General features: G+C 39.1%; 1 protein-coding gene across 4 annotated transcripts in view; it reads right to left on the bottom strand.

Moving 5' to 3' along the window:
- arnt2 (aryl-hydrocarbon receptor nuclear translocator 2) overlaps nt 1-16,353 on the bottom strand; it is a 48,935-nt gene that overhangs the window by 7,796 nt on the left and 24,786 nt on the right. For 2 of the 4 annotated variants that reach the window (XM_059347161.1, XM_059347176.1), the window contains exons 6-17: nt 15,540-15,642; nt 14,566-14,631; nt 13,089-13,174; nt 8,604-8,680; nt 7,912-8,046; nt 7,079-7,153; nt 6,570-6,721; nt 5,599-5,677; nt 3,304-3,427; nt 3,029-3,131; nt 2,171-2,309; nt 607-757 (exon numbers count right to left, since the gene is read on the bottom strand). In XM_059347161.1, the coding sequence (XP_059203144.1) occupies nt 607-757; nt 2,171-2,309; nt 3,029-3,131; nt 3,304-3,427; nt 5,599-5,677; nt 6,570-6,721; nt 7,079-7,153; nt 7,912-8,046; nt 8,604-8,680; nt 13,089-13,174; nt 14,566-14,631; nt 15,540-15,642 (1,290 nt within the window). The remainder of the gene's footprint in view (nt 1-606; nt 758-2,170; nt 2,310-3,028; nt 3,132-3,303; nt 3,428-5,598; nt 5,678-6,569; nt 6,722-7,078; nt 7,154-7,911; nt 8,047-8,603; nt 8,681-13,088; nt 13,175-14,565; nt 14,632-15,539; nt 15,643-16,353) is intronic. The other 2 variants (XM_059347169.1, XM_059347183.1) reach the window with 1 other exon arrangement.

The raw sequence follows: 16,353 nt of genomic DNA, 5'->3' as shown, positions 1-16,353 counted from the left end.
AGTAAGTAAGGAAGTTGTTGTATATGAGTTATGATCTTAATATGCTTTACTTTGTATGGACTTTATAATCCCTAGATAGCGATGAACGAAACCATGGAAACGGCAAACAGCCTCCTTCTCCAGACCTTTGACCTGACTGGTGGCTCCTGTTGGATGATTGGATGAGGATTGGTAGATTCTAATGTTAATCATTACTCTACTTAGTGGGTCACGTTGCGCCAATGTTAGTCTACTAGTTCACTGCTCTGTAGAAATGTATAAAGTCCATAATTTAAAGCATATTAAGATCATAACTTATATACAACAACTTCCTTACTTACTACTAATAAGCAATAATTCACTTATTGTGAGGTTATTGAGGGAACACTCTTAGTTAATGTCTTACTGGTTGTATAATAAGGCCATGCAGAATAAGGCATTAATAACTACTTAATATATATACTTAATATGTTACTTATTTGCATGCCAATAAGCAACTAATTAATGTTGAATATGTGTTCCCTAATCTAAAGTGATAGCACATACACTTACCATAACATATAAGTAGGACATTCAAAATTATAACCTAGTATAAACAGGGGAGGGGGGATGAAGAGGAAGGCTCACCAAAAGCTGTGCTTCGGTTTGTCAGTCCTGAGTAGGCATTGCCACTGGGCGAGGACGTGGCTGGGGACGACAGGGGACTGTAGGAGCCTGGGTCCGTCTGGTAGCTGTGGCCAGAACCAATACCAAATGGACTGGACTGAGCTTTGCTGGACTGAAGAGAACAGATACTGGTCAGATATTCAGCAAAACAGGGCTAAAACTATAACAGTCAGCTGAAAGCCCATCAACACAAGAAACACTATTCACAGCTCAGTGCTCAGTTATTTTAAATGAGATTTTCTGAAAACAAACTATCATTACAGCTATGTATGCCTCACATTGGCATGAGACGTGTAAAAACTATTATCAATATCATTTCCAAGAGTTTGCCACAATACAAGATAAAATTGTGCTCCACAAAATGAATTAAATAAAGCTGCTGTATAAATTAAATAAAGCTTTGTGTAACATTATTTTCTAACATGCAGTTAGCACAAGTCAGTGTTGTTTGCAAGAATGTATGAAAACCTTCCATGTAGGGCTGCACGATTATGGGCAAAATGATAATCACGGTTATTTTGATCAATATTGTAATCATGATTATCAATCACGATTATTCATCATGTTAGGGAAAACATCTGTATTTCTATTGCACTACTTTTAAACAAACCATAGGAACAGTTTTTAGTGTGTGCACAGACTGTTGCCTATTGGCAATTTGCAGACTGGACTTATCTCAAACTGTTGGCTTGAGATAAGCATTTGATTTAAATCCACAGACAAGCATGTATTGTCAACATGTATTGACAAGCTTTAGGAGGCTTGTAAGTTGTTGTTTTTTGTCAGACTATGCATTTCTTTACTCTCTACAATAGAGGTAGCAAGTGCAATTTTAGCATGACCTGTAGTTGGTGTTCACATTAAAAACATGTATTAAAAAAATAAAGGGAATGAACTGGTATGGAGCCAATCAAATCCTCAAATGCATCACTGTGTACTTGGGAAAATGCAGATATTACTGTTGGGTTCTAAGTTGTCGTAGGTCACAACTGTATTGACATAATTTACAGCAACAGCAGCTCAAAATGACCAAAAAGAAATTAAAAGAACTTCGAGGATTGCACTACTTAATGTGCAGTCAAGGTTATTGCTATTGAAAACATTATATTCCAACAACCTAAAGAGTGAATTTTTGTTTTGTTTTAAGTTACTTCTGTAATTCAAACATAAAGCTGTTGCAAGGGCATCAGACCAAAACACATGTAATAATCTTTCATTTTTCAGAAGAACCTGTTTGCAGGTTTCAGAAGAACCTGCAAAGAAACATATGCTCAGCACACTCACTTAGTAAGCTTATAAAACAACATACTAAATACACACAACAATGTGACCAATAAGTCCATTAACAGGCACCTGAAGTTCACAAACATGTTATCATCAGCTCACTCTTCACCAGTACAGGAGAAGCAGAGGAAATGTGTTTTGCAATCACAGCAACCACAGAGATGACTGACATTATAACTAATAAAAAGCAATGGTTGCACATTGGTTTGTGTGTGTATTTGGTCATTTGTATGTGTGTTACCTGTCCAGAGAAGGGAGGTCGGTTGCCTGACCATGACACCTGGCCTGGATTGAGCTGTCTGGAGATCTGAGCTAGGTTCTGACTGGACGAGCCTGTTGGCTGGATATCGTTCACACCAGGGACATGGATCACAGAGGAACTGCACACACACACACATAAACAGGTTATTATAGTAAACAAAATCTAACGAAAAAACAAAAACTAGAATTGAAAAAACATTTTGGTTAACTGAAATAAAAATAAAAACGATAACTGAAAACTGTATTTTGTGGTTACAAAACTAACTAAAATTATAGTGAAAATGTCCTTCCTTTTCGTCTTTGTCAACTTTTTTCATACGTAAACCTTTTTGGTTGATATGAAATCTATTTCATCTATCTGGTTTTATGACTTAATAAACTTATTGGGGCTGAGATGGATCAGACAAAGGAAATAAAGGCAACATTTATTGTGACCTTATTGAATGTGGCACCCAACAAATACCCCAATACAAAAAAATTAAAACTAACACTAAAACTAATAAAAACTAAACTAAAACTAAGCATTTTCCAAAAAATAAAAACTAATTAAAACTAGCAAACACACTCTCAAAACGAATTAAAACTAACTGAATTTGAAAACAAAAATGAAATTAAAACTAATGAAAAAAACAAAACTATTATAACCTTGACACACACAGGACAATGATGTCATTAAACTGGTGGGTCTGTGTGTGTGTGAGCAATAGCAAGTCTACTGCATGTAACCACTGCCTGCTTTAATGCAGAAGTATTTTTTTTTAAGTTGCACAGGGAATATTTTGATATAAAAGTATGGTCACCAGCCATTTGCACATGATATGATATTTGATGTATGTACCTGAAGCTTTTGCCAGAGTGTCCCTGCTGGAAAGGAGAGCTCTGTGAGTAGAGCTGCTGTCCTCCAGCTGTAGAGGAGGGTACCATCATCTTCTTATCTCCTGCTACACACAAAGACACAAACCAGGCTCAGCATTAGAGATATAACAGAGAGGACAGACAGAAGGAGATAAAAAGAAAAATATAGTAAAGTTAAACCAGCATTAGGACACTTATGAGGTGTATGCGGTTGTTTCACTGTTTTTTTTGTGTGTGTTTGGTGTGTGTGTTTCTTACTGCCAGAGATGCCAGTATACATCTCAGCAAAGCGTGGGTCTCTCTCCTGGGAGAAGAGGACTTCTGTCTTGTCGATGTTCTTCCCTGCCTCATGGACTCCACTGCTGACGCTGCCTACAGGCACCTGAGGATGTGGATGAATGTGGGGAAGCGTAGGAGGAAATAACTAATGCAAGTCCCAAAATATTACACATACATGACAACAGCCTACAAAAGTTCAACAAGTCTCACAAGCTGGGATTCTATCCACACAATTTCAAGCAAAATCAGTCAGCTTTTTAGCCAACAAAAGAGAAAAACATAAGGGGATGCATATTTCTTTATTCCTGATGTTACATAGTCAAACAGAGATTTTGGTCTGTTTTGTCTAACTCTTTTGGAGCTGTTACTGAAGAACAATTCTAGTTTGTAGAACCAGGGTAATGGGAAATAACATAACATGACATAACATCTACGTGTTATGCAACTAAACTTCACAACTTCACATAAAAGAACATTGTTATTTGCTGTGTGTTACTTTACATGAACTATTGTTCTACATTAATATGTGGTAATCAGGGGTGGATCTGGAAAAATATTCATAGGGTGGCAAGAGGATGGCACAAATAGTCACAAATATACTATTAATATTTGCTTGAAAAAGCAAATCAAGCTATCACAACTCAAAATCATTATATTATCTCTGTACATAAGTAAAGCATTTTTTTAAATAACAAAGGTGGCATTAAAATCTTCAATAAATCTTACAGACTTAACTTGAAAAAACTCTTTTTTCCAAATCTTCAGACATACATGTCACTTGTCATTAAAGATAAGCCCATCGCCAAGCCTAAAAAAATAATAATTTACCTTTCTATATTACCTTAACTGGCAGCTAGATTCTCGCAATATCACAAGATGGCACCTGTAATGGGTGTGAGGTTGGATCCAAGAACAGCACAGACTCACACCTCAGTGCCATCAGGTGAGAGGAAAAGTACTGGCAGAGCTGGGAGAAGTTAAGGAAAGCCACAAGAAAATGATGACATTACCCCAACCAGACTGCAAAACTCCTTCCAGAACATGAATGTGACAATGTCAGAAGGGCAGTCCATGGACACGAAAAACATGCTGGAGAACCACTTCAGCTGTCTCTTTGGCAGAGGGAAGCTTGGGAAGGGGAATGAAGTGGACCATTTTGCTAAAAAGGTCAACTACTGTAAGGACGGCAGTGTGGCCCTTGGATGTTGGTAGACCAGTTACAAAGTCCAGGGAGATGTGTGACCATGGGCGATGAGGAACAGGTAATGGGTGCAGGAGGTCGGCTGGAGGGTGACAAGAGGTCTTGATTTGGTTGCACACAGGACAGGCATTGACGTAGCCACGGAGATCCTCCTCCAGCAATAAATGGGGTAAATGGGGTGCACTTTATCCAAATCGCTTTACACTACACACTACGCTCATTCACCCATTCATACTGGTGGCCGATCACTAGTAAATCACTAGTAAATCACTAGTAAAAAATCTTCTTCAAGACAATTTGATGTCAATAGTTCTAATAATGGCCCCATTTAGAAGAAAATAGAAGATAAAGAATCGTATGATTTGGGGCATGGCTACCTTTGATTGACAGGTCACTAACAAGGCGAGCCGTCATCAGGAGAGATGCAGAACAATAGCATCTAACAGACGCTCCAAGGAGTCACTGTTCAGTTTTCTGAGGTAAGTAACATACGTTTTGTTTTTGTTTACTGCTAGCCAAAACTAACATCCCAGTTAATGCTCCAGTTAATGCTAACATGAATTAGCAGCGGCTTCTCTCAGTCAGGTTGAGGTGTAGAGAGGCTGTAGTCAGTGATCAGATCCCTCTCCTCCTCCACAGTCCAGATATGGTCTGCTCCCCGTATCGTAAACAAGATGGCAACGCAAGATGGCGACGAATGTAACGCTGAACTCGATGCTTCCAACGGGCCACAAACCAATGGGTGACGTCATGGTGACTACGTCCATTATTTATATACAGTCTATGGAGAAGACACAGCTGCTGCCCGCTGCAGAACAGCATAAAGGAAGTTAGAAGTGGGGAGCATTATCTCTTGCTGCATTCATCTGCACTCTGAGTTTTGCGCTTTTGAATTTCCAAACAGCTACAACATGTGCCACCCCATGCCACCCTGAAAGATCCGTCCCTGATTGCAATTGTAAAATACCTAATTAATTATGTTTAGTTATTTCAACTAAAATTTCATATAGATTGAAGGCATCTTTCCAACCTGCGAAATGGGATCAGGAGGTGGCTGTATAGAAGAGGGTTACCTGGGAAAGATCATATGCAGTCAGTCCATCTCTCTGGTGAACCTCCAGCTCTGCTTGTTGCTGCTGCTGCTGAAGCTGCCTGTAATACACAACACACCACACCAGCACTTCAACATTTTTTTTTATTAACTGGATGAGGATGTGAAGGAAATAGCAACATATTGGCTTAATGGTGGACTCAGATGGTCAATGAGTGAGAATGTAATTACTCCAGTCCACTTGATGGCAGTTTCCCTCTAAGAAATGACTTTTGGCCTGCAGTATTTACACATTGCTGGTTTCAAATAAAAATTTGCCCATATTGGAGCAGTTTTAATTTTCTTTTTGATCTACTCTACCTTAAAATACAAAAACAAATACAGTCATATATAATTTACCCCAGAGAAATATCAGAAAGCTATAAAGGTATGAAAAACAGATACTGCCCAAGCCTAATTAAGGGAGGCAGAGACTGTTGTCTCCAACTATATATCAATCTACCTCTATAATAGGAATCTTTTATAAATGCTGTGTGACTGTAATTATTATGTATGACTACTACCTTGGCCGGGTCTCTCTTATGAAAGAAATATTTGATCTCTATAAGAGTTTCTAATAAAATAAAGGTAAAATAAAAATTAATAAAATATAAAATAGTATGAAAAAAGGATCACAAAAAGTCAGTCTTGTTGCTTGATAAACCACATTTGAAATGAAGATGACCATGCCATTCAATGAAGGGCTTCTGGTTGAGTGAACGCTGGCGTGACTGGCTGCCGCTGCTCTCTGCTTTTTTATACTGACTATTAATTGTCTGTTGCCCTGCTGATGTATTGATGCTGATATCACATTATACTGTCAGTTACGCTGATATCAGATAAGCGCTAGTTGTGGTGCTAGTTGCTAACCTGTTTGACACCCTGGCTCTCTGCGACTGCTCCGTTCATACCTATGTGTATGCGTTTGCCTACACACATATGTGAGGAACTTACTTGACATTGGTGTTGGTGCAGATGATGTACTCTATCTCATCAGAGTATGGGTTCTGGAATGTGAAGCTGCTGGTTCGAATCAGCATCCATTCCCTGTTTTTCATTCGGAAACGATACATCACAGACAATACCTGACCCTTCAGCTTCACCACCTGTCAAGAGAGGAAAACCAATTATTAACCCTCTGAGACCCTCTTCTTGACAACTTTTTGAGACTGTAGCAGGCTCACTCTTAACGCTACAGTGAACATACTGGTATCACGTGAAACTAGAAGTTCTAAGAAATCCATTGTTAATGATATCTTTTCAGGAAGGGGCCGAAACAATGTACCAAAGTTAGGTTAAATTTTAGCAAGGGAACATTTAAATTTTATTTACTTTGACTGCAATTAGAAGAACAAATAAGTTACTATGGCTGTTTCATTTCTTCTATTCTTCCCATGACATCTGCTATTATTTTCACCGGACTTACCCTTTGGGTCTGGTTATTAGCTACATTCCAATCCTACCTGCTGGAAACTTTCTCTCAGGTGACTCTGGTCCTCAGGATGGCAGAACTCCATGATATCTTTCCCCAGCAAGTCCTAAAGGACATGATATCTGTTAGTTAACAGGAAACTTATCTTGATTAAATCAAGGGTTGTACATTGTATGCATGTATATAATGAATTTAAACAAGGAGGACATATTTGCATCAAAAGAAAAATCAAACAGGAGCATATCGGAGGAGGGTTTTACAAAAATATAATAAAATATTTACAAATAAATCTTAAAGGAATAAGAATATTTACAATTGTTTATATACTCAAATGTAAAACAATTTAAAATAAAGGCCTGGTTATTGCTGCATTGGGAGTAAATGTAATATATACTATTTCAATAAGGATTTTAATTTTTTTTTCTGGTTGGAGCCAGGTTGGACACACTGGAGGAGGTGGTGGAGACAGACACTGTCAAGATGTTCAAGGCCATCTTGAAATAACCGGATCATCCGCGACACAAAACCTTTATGGACCAAAAAAACAGCAGTGGACGGCTCCTCTCTCTCTGTTGCAGGACGGAGAGATACAAAAGTTCCTTTGCTCCTACAGCCATCAGGCTCAGTCTCATTCTACCAGAGCTAACAGACTGATTGTATTTCCCCTCGGGGATAAATAGGGTTATTTTGATTTGATTTTGATTTGATTGATTTGAAAGGGCAATGTTGGCAACTTACAGTGGATAACGGTGTAGAAGGACAAGGAAAATTTCCTTTGTATGACACAAATTACACTCCAATCTCCATGATGAATTTTCAACACTGTATCAGCAAAAAAAAATCCTTTTTATTCTCCTAGCTCACCTGAGGCTGATAACCTATGACATTGATGCAGCGTGGGTCGACGAAGGTGATGACACCATCCGAGTTATGACGGGACAGGAACTCTGTGGGCACTGACAGGCCATTCATATCCATAGACACTGGAGAGCTGGTAACCTGAGGGAGGAGAGCCACACATTTAAGATGCATCATTAAGGCAGATATTTAGGCATCTTGGCCTGGATCTTGTCTTATTGCTTGAGCAAGTGGTTCAATAAATAGATTGAAGAGCCTTGGGCAGTCCTGGCCTAAATCCAATTGAAATTATGTGGTGGGTTAATCTTATTGACTTTGACTCTTGCTAGCATACCATTAGCTTTCTTGCTAACAGCTGAGCCGAAAGGCTCAAGCTGAGTGGACTAGTGTACCTAACGTTGCCATGTCATATCTATGGCCCTTCCTATTTACTGGGGTTGAGAAAAAGTGTTCCGTTACATAAGAACCTCATGGGATTGTATTGATTGTTTCAGCTGTTAGACTCTTAGGTGTTGCAAGGGACACAAGTTGTTGATAACAACAACAACTCGTTCATAAAAACTTTATATTTTGATGTCAAAACTCAAACTATGTAGTATATATCACACACATTTTTGTGGCACTGTGAGATTTGTTTAAAATGTAAAGTGCGAAATAAACTGTAGTCACGATGCCATAGCAGGCAAACACACACACACCTGCAGTCTTCCAATGGCCACTAGGCAGTATTTTCCAGTTTGACCTGCCTCTGTGTCTTCTTCTGGTATAGTCATACCTGAGAGAGAGAGAGAGAGAGAGAGAGAGAGACAATGATTTATACATAATGCCTCAAGCATTAAGCCTCCAAATCATAAATATGAATTATGTGTCAGAGGTTGGTGACAAGCACAGACAATTTCAGGAAAAGTGGGAGATGCAATTTTTCTTTGTTGAGCACAGGAGCACCCCGACTTGTCTTATTTGCACAGAAAAAGTTGCGGTGCACAAGGAATACAACCTGAAATGTCATTACTCAACTAGACATGCTGAGGAGCATGCAAAATACCAGGGAGAGGAGAGAGCCAACCGGGTTGCCAATCTTAAAACGTGTCTACTGAGGCAACAAAATGTCTTCAAGAAAGCAACCAAAGAGAATAATGCAGCAGTCGAAGTAAGCTACGTGGTTAGTGAGATGATTGCTAAGGCAGGAAAGCCATTCACAGAAGGCGATTTTGTCAAAAAATGCATCTTATAGGCTGCAAGTATAGTCTGTCCAGAAAAGAAAGGTCAGTTTAGCAACATCAGCCTTTCTGCTAACACCGTGGCAGAGCGCATTTCTGACCTGTCAAGTAACATTTATGATCAACTGCGTGAGAAAGCCAAATATTTCAATGCATACTAGACTTGGACTACTGCAACTCTCTACTGGCGGGTCTTCCTGCTGCATCACCAAGCCTCAGCAGATGATCCAGAACGCGGCTGCATGTCTGGTCTTCAACCAGCCCAGGAGAGCATGTGTCACTCCGCTCCTCATCTCTCTGCACTGGCTCCTGGTCACAGCCTGCATCAAATTCAAAGCCTTGTCTCTTGCCTACAAAATAGCAACGGGAACAGCCCCTTCTTATCTAAACTCCTTTGTTCAGATCCACAAACCCTCCCGTCCACTACGCTCTTCCAGTGAAAGACGTCTGGCTCTTCCGCCGATGAAAGGCTCTTCGTCTCAAACCAGACTCTTCTCCTCTGAAGTGTCCTGGTGGTGGAACCAACTTCCAAACTCCATATGATCTGCTGAACTCAATTTTCAAAAAGAGGCTGAAGACCCAGCTCTTTACTGATCACCTACACACATTATCAACACACAGCACACACACAAAAAAAACCCTGCACTTGTGTCCCAAAAACCCTTACGTACTAAAAGCACTTATACGTCCTAACAGGACTCAACGTAGTCCATGCCACTTATTCTTGTGTTGTTTCTTGACTTCATCCTTGCTTGTCTCGTGTGATCTCTCTCAAATGCACGTCGCTTTGGATAAAAGCGTCTGCTAAATGACATTGAAGATTGTAGATCCCTTCTGACAGAGAACATTCAAACATTTCCAAATCTGCTTTAAGAACAGCTTCCATGTGTCCTAGGATTTGGTACAAAACAACAAGGTTACCAGTAACAGAGTGACTGATTTCCTTTGTCTAAAGGGCTGGACAACAAGCTTTAATGTGACCAGGTCTACCAGAATACAGATGATGTCACCTAGGACTGGAGAAGACTTGTGTTGTTGCAGACCATTGAATGCCATGGCTGGTAAAAAGTAGACTGGTCAAATAACTAGCCTACTTGTCAAAGACTGTTCTGTGGCTAATCCCAGATATATCAGCAAGGCCTGTCTGACTGCTATAAACATGCAGTTACCACAGAGCAGATGTTATATTTTCTGAAAGTTCTTCCAATTAACAATGGCAGTTTACCATTAAGTTGAAAGAAATGAGCCACCATCAGCTCCGCTCCACATGAAACAAAAAGTCATGACTGACCACAGAGGCTACATTCCTCTCCCCTATGTTAAGTCAGCAGCATGTTCGGTACTCAATGTTCAAAATTTCTGTGTCTGCAGCACAGGTTTCTCTGTTATCCATCAGCAATCTGAAAGAGCGAATGTCTCGCCAGCAGTATTCTGCCCAGAACATTCCAAGGACTATTTTTAGTGCAAAAAAGTAAACCATGTGTAAATAATTTCAAAACACATATGGAGTACATTGTGTTTTACTTGATGTTGTTCAGTTCCATCACGCTACTAACACATCAGCCTTTTAGACATCAGGCTAGAGACCAAGAAGGCCGATCTAATACCGTGACACACACAGAGGTGAGAGAGACGGAGGCTAAGGGGGGAAAAGGTCAAGAGAAAAGGAAAAGGAAAGGAGCCCTGACTAAAAAATGAGAAATGAGGTTTAATGTTAGTTAGTATGATACTTGTTATGCTGTTGTGGGGAAAAGAAAGTTGACAATGTCTGGATTAAACAGATGCGATCTTTCAAGTAGCTTGGCATCAGCATCTGGACCCTAGACACCAAAAAAGGTTTTGTAACCTACATAAGTTGAGATGGACTGCATATCTAATCTTTAGTTATACCGTAGGGCAGGGGTCTCAAACCCAAATTACCTGGGGGCCGCTGGAGGCAGTATCAAAATGACCAAAAAAAGACAAAATGACCAAAAAAAAAGACACAAAATTACAAAAAGACTGGAAAAACACTAAATTACCTCCAAGACACAAAATGACCAACAAATACAATTACCAAAAAAGACACAAAATTATAAAAAAAAGACACAAAATTACCAAAAAAACCCACAAAATCACAAAAAAGACGGAAAATTACCAAAAAAAGACAAAAAATGTTAAGAAAATGACCAAACAAGACACAACATTACAAAAAAAAGAAACAAAATGTTAAGAAAATTACCAAACAAGACACAAAATTACAAAAAAAGAAACAAAATGACTGAAAAAGACACAAAATGACCAAAAGAAGGCACAAAATCACAAAAAAAGACGGGAAATTACCAAAAAAGACGGAAAATTACAAAAAGACACAAAATGACTGAAAAATACACAGAATTACCAAAAAAAAAACACAAAATGACAAAAAAGACACAAAATGACCAAAAAGACACAGAATTACCAAAAAAGACACAAAATTACCAAAAAAGACACACAATTATTAAAAGAAGACACACAATTATTAAAAAAAAGGCACAAAATTATTTTAAAAAGACCCAAAAAAGTAATTAAAGGGACCTTCCACACACAACACGGTAAAGTGCCATTCATATAAAACTCACATTAAACTTTCATATCAAGATGGGGGCCACAAAATATCGTCACAAGGGCCACAATTGAGACCCATGCCATAGGGTGTTACTGCACAGTCCTGTTTAATGTGTATTTCTACCCCTAGTGGTCTGTGTGTGTACTTTAAGGTTAGTCAATCCTTCTAGGAATATATAAAACACACACATGTTTAAACATGTTTTTTCGACTTGCATTCAGTAGCATGAAATCAGTTTACTGACACTTGGTTCACTTTAAGTCCCAAACCAGTAAAGAAATAAATAAGTAGCTGCTGTGCTTTGGAGAGAACAAAAACTACAAAACGTTTACACCCATGTTTCAAACCTACAGGAGATAAGTGACAATACTGCAACGATCGATGTTGGACTGGGTATCTTCAGAACTAACAGGGTGTGGATGGAATCACAATATTTAAGCCTCTGGAGTCCATCTATTTATTGAAAATACAAATGTTTTATTTACAGTAATAACTGTATTTATATATGATATGTAGACAAGCTGAGAAAGCCAGTTGAAAGTGCAATCATAGGAGCTTTCACAGTGTGACATTTGTGTTTCTAGACCATTTTTAAAATGTGAATTTTCTTTCTACAATGAAAACTATTACTATTTTTAATTAACATGCAAATTGACTGTTTTGTAGTTTTATAATTTATTATTTTTTAGTATTTTAGGTTGCTGGCAGCTTTATACTTTGTTAATTAAAATAAAATGACAAATCTGACTGATGTTGTGTGGAGAAAAAGGAGCCATGCATGTGATGTAAGGACAGACTGAAAGATGCTGAACAGAGACAAAAATGAATGCATAAGAAGTTGACAAATTTGAACCAAAATCTCCTGGATTTCAGAAGTTTAAGTCAAGAAAAGCAGCAATTTCGGAAAAATTCTCTCCATAACAAACACAAGATGAGATTCAGAGATGGCACAAATGCAAAAAGCTGAAGTTGTACATTGTTTATTAAGAGTTAAAAAAACTTCAAGATAAACAGATAAACTGACAGTACATCAGTTATTTGTCAGCGGCAATACAGACTGCAAAAACACCCCAGTAGTTAAATTGGTCAAAGATCAATATATTAAATGTTCTTTTTGATTATTTTAAAGTGTCTTTAAATACTATGAGTGTTAAATACTAAGTGCTTCATCAAAAGAGAACAGAGACTTTCAAAAAAGCTGCTCTAAATTGTGCTGCTCTGCTCACACACCTTTGGATGGGATATAAGCTCCACAGCTGCTTTAGGGTAAACCAGGGCACAGGTACACTCACTCTGGACAGGGAATCATGCAGTGAGGCGAGGTTTGGTTTGAGCAGGAATAGAGACAAGAAATGTATGAGTGTGTGTTGTTTTACCTGCAGGGGGCCAGGCTTTGATGTAGCCAGTGCAATGCACCACAGAGTATTGAGCCTCTCCTTCTTTTGAGGGTCCAAGGCCATTCCTTTCCATAACACACACACAAAATGATATATATTAATCATTAATCATTAATCAAGTGTCCAAGTCAAAAATTTACAAAAAATGGGCTTTTCTGTCTAAGAAACACATTGTTTCACATTGTGAGGTTGATTGCCATAACACTACAAGAGCTGCCGCTTGCAGTGTTTTATGCCTTCAGCAGTAAAATAAAGTCTGCAATCACACTCATGACTTTAGTCCAGAATCACCATATATCATAAACATCTCTGTACATTAATATAAAAGCAGCAGGTAACTGTTCCATCAGCAGTTGCACAGTGTCGGAACCACATTTACATTTTATGCACTCAGCTTCTGACTGTTTTAAATAACCAAAGAATGATTGCGCTTATGTGTAATCAAACATGCTTTGATTTAGAGATGTTCAGATACCATTTTTTTCCTCCCGATACCAATTCCGATACTTGTGCTGTGGGTATCGGCCGATACCGAGTACCGATCCAATACCAGTATGTTTTTAAAAAAATAAAGCTACATGTGTTTGCTTTTATCTTTAAGGCAAGTCTAACACGTTCTTACCGTAACGCCTTATGGTGTGTTATATTAACACTGAAAGTCGGAACTTGGAGCTCAGAACAACATCGAAAATTCTGACATTCGTGTAGACCTTAAACGCACCATTAACTGCCGCACTCTCTATGTGTGCTGCAATATAAATAGTCTAACTAACGGAACATTAATCCTCTTTTTTACCCACGATGTTTGTTGCTGAAAGTGGGGGGACGGATCCGGATCACTTTGTGTCCCTAGTGCCATCTGCGTGCATGCTGATGGGAGATTCCAGTGTGAAATATTGCCACACCGCCAACATGATAGTGCTACTTAGCTTAGCTCCGAGCCTCGCGTCAACCTGCTCTGACACACGTGTGTGTCTGTTGTGTCTGTGTTACGTAATCAATTCCTCCTCGTCCCTCTAAAACAGCAGGCTGCAGGTTGCAGCACAGCGCCACTGTTTTAAGAGCTAATTTAATAAATTACGTGGTATCAGATCGGTGCCTGGACTCCAGTACTCGCCGATACCGATGCCAGCATTTTCGGCAGTATCGAAGCAATTTCCGATACTGGTATTGGAATTGGAACAACTCTACTTTGATTAGTTAAAGTATGCAAGTACATCTGTTATATACCCAGCATTGCCAGAAGCAATGAATATAACAACTGTATTGAGCAGAAATTAGCAATGACAGTTGCCCTGCACTGTGTGCTGCTTTGCACTGCATGTATGAAAGGGTCCGATATGACTTTTTCACCTGACTGTCAACACCCTGTTAGAGACTGAAATGGATATGGAAAACTGACAGGAAGATGAATAAAAGTTTATCATAACCATCATTAGAGAAGAACTTCATGTACCTGTATCTTTTCCTCATGTTAGACAGACGGTTTAGTGAGATGTGATCCAGAGGAGCGCTACCGCACCTGTACACAAATACAAAGTAAAGGAGAGAAAAAGTTTACATTCCAGTCATAAAGAACAGTCAGCAAGTTGCTGATAATCACAGTAGGGGCAGCACACATAGAAGTGATTGACAGACAACTGTTCCACTAAGGACTTATTTCAAGTTATTTAAAGACAGAAGTTCATCTCTACTTCATGCCTCTCTACGCCTCCAAACAATTCACCAAATTTCCCACCAAATCCAGTAGAGGCCAGTTACAGCTGCACTTGTTGACCAATGGCATTTTTAGTTCATAGTCATTAAACTAACATCTCCAAACTTACTACATTTTTAGATCCTTTTTTTCCAAAACACAAGTAATAATTAATATTCAAATGTACAATCACAACCATACATTTTTACATAACTCACTTTGCAGTAGTTTTTCTTTCAATGTGGTTAACCCATTTAAACCAGGAAAGCATTACCGCATTTCTACCATTAAAACCGGGAGCGATGTTGCGCTATTCTAGCATTAAAGCCAGGAAAGCGGATACGTCGTTTTGTAGTATTTGTAGTTTTTTTCCACCTATTTTCTGTCTCTTGGCCAATGAAATGCATCAGAATACATGTGGGAGTGTCGCAATGCAACATTTGTGCATTTTTACACTGCACTTTTAAGATTTCATGCTCAAATGCATGTAGTTGTACTGAGGGCCACTTCAAGTCAGGGTGCGGGCCGTATGCAGCCTCCAGGCCTCCAGTTGCCCGTCCCTGCTTTAGACCCATGTTGTGCATCAAAGGGTTGAATAAATCATATCACCCCAGCTATCAATATTGAATTCAAACAGGCCATTAGAATATTGTAGAAGTTAGAATATCAGCTATGTTTGAAAGACTGTTCAGATTTTTAATTAAAAGTGAAAGACTTTTGGCACACAAGCATACCTCATGCGGCAGATAAAGGACCGCCGGGAGCCCATGCACATCCTCATGGAGGACTGCTGTCCCTCCTTCTTCACTGTCCCGGTCTTCAAGTCCAGAATCCGTCCTGTTGACACAGAAACAGCAGATCAAATAAAAAATGGCGCACGGATACCATTAAGATGTAGATCAGTAAGTACCAATTGAAAGCTAACAGCTAGCTTCTTATAACCTGTATTCATATTCGTGGTCGACCAAAACATCGGCAACCGATATATCGCACCGATATTTGCGTTTTTTACTTTTCGATATTTGTGTTCGCCGATCAATTAGCGAATTGAGAAGCCATGCGTTGAGATGCTGGAGATCACGTGAAGCGCATGCATTGCCCCTTTTTAAAGCAATGGCTGAAAAGACTAATCCTGTGTGGCAGCATTTCACTGAGCCAACAGCAGCCAAGGCTCGGTGCAACATCTGCCATTCTCTGGTGAGCTGCTGCTGATACCAGAAACTTTCATGCGTTAATTAAGATTAATTAATTACACAAAAATTGACGCATTTTAATTGCACTTATTTTTGCACCGTCGAACGTTTCTCACTGGATGAGTTTCAGGCGGACCGATTATACTGGAGCACCAATTAGCGTTCATGAGTTCAGACAACAACAAACCACAGTGAACATGAAGGAAGAAGCTGATGAGACGCTTTGGTTGGCCCCGTGGATGATGGGACATTTTGTTACAAAAAACCAACGAATGGAAGCGTCGATAAGTAATAATAATAGTCAGGGTTTCCAATGTTCTGAATGTACTTGAAAGTATTGTGTTTTACTTAAAAA

This window comes from Centropristis striata, chromosome 2 (assembly GCF_030273125.1).
Source record: "Centropristis striata isolate RG_2023a ecotype Rhode Island chromosome 2, C.striata_1.0, whole genome shotgun sequence".
In the NCBI taxonomy this organism is placed as follows: domain Eukaryota; kingdom Metazoa; phylum Chordata; class Actinopteri; order Perciformes; family Serranidae; genus Centropristis; species Centropristis striata.
This window is presented reverse-complemented; position numbering and strand designations above follow the sequence as displayed.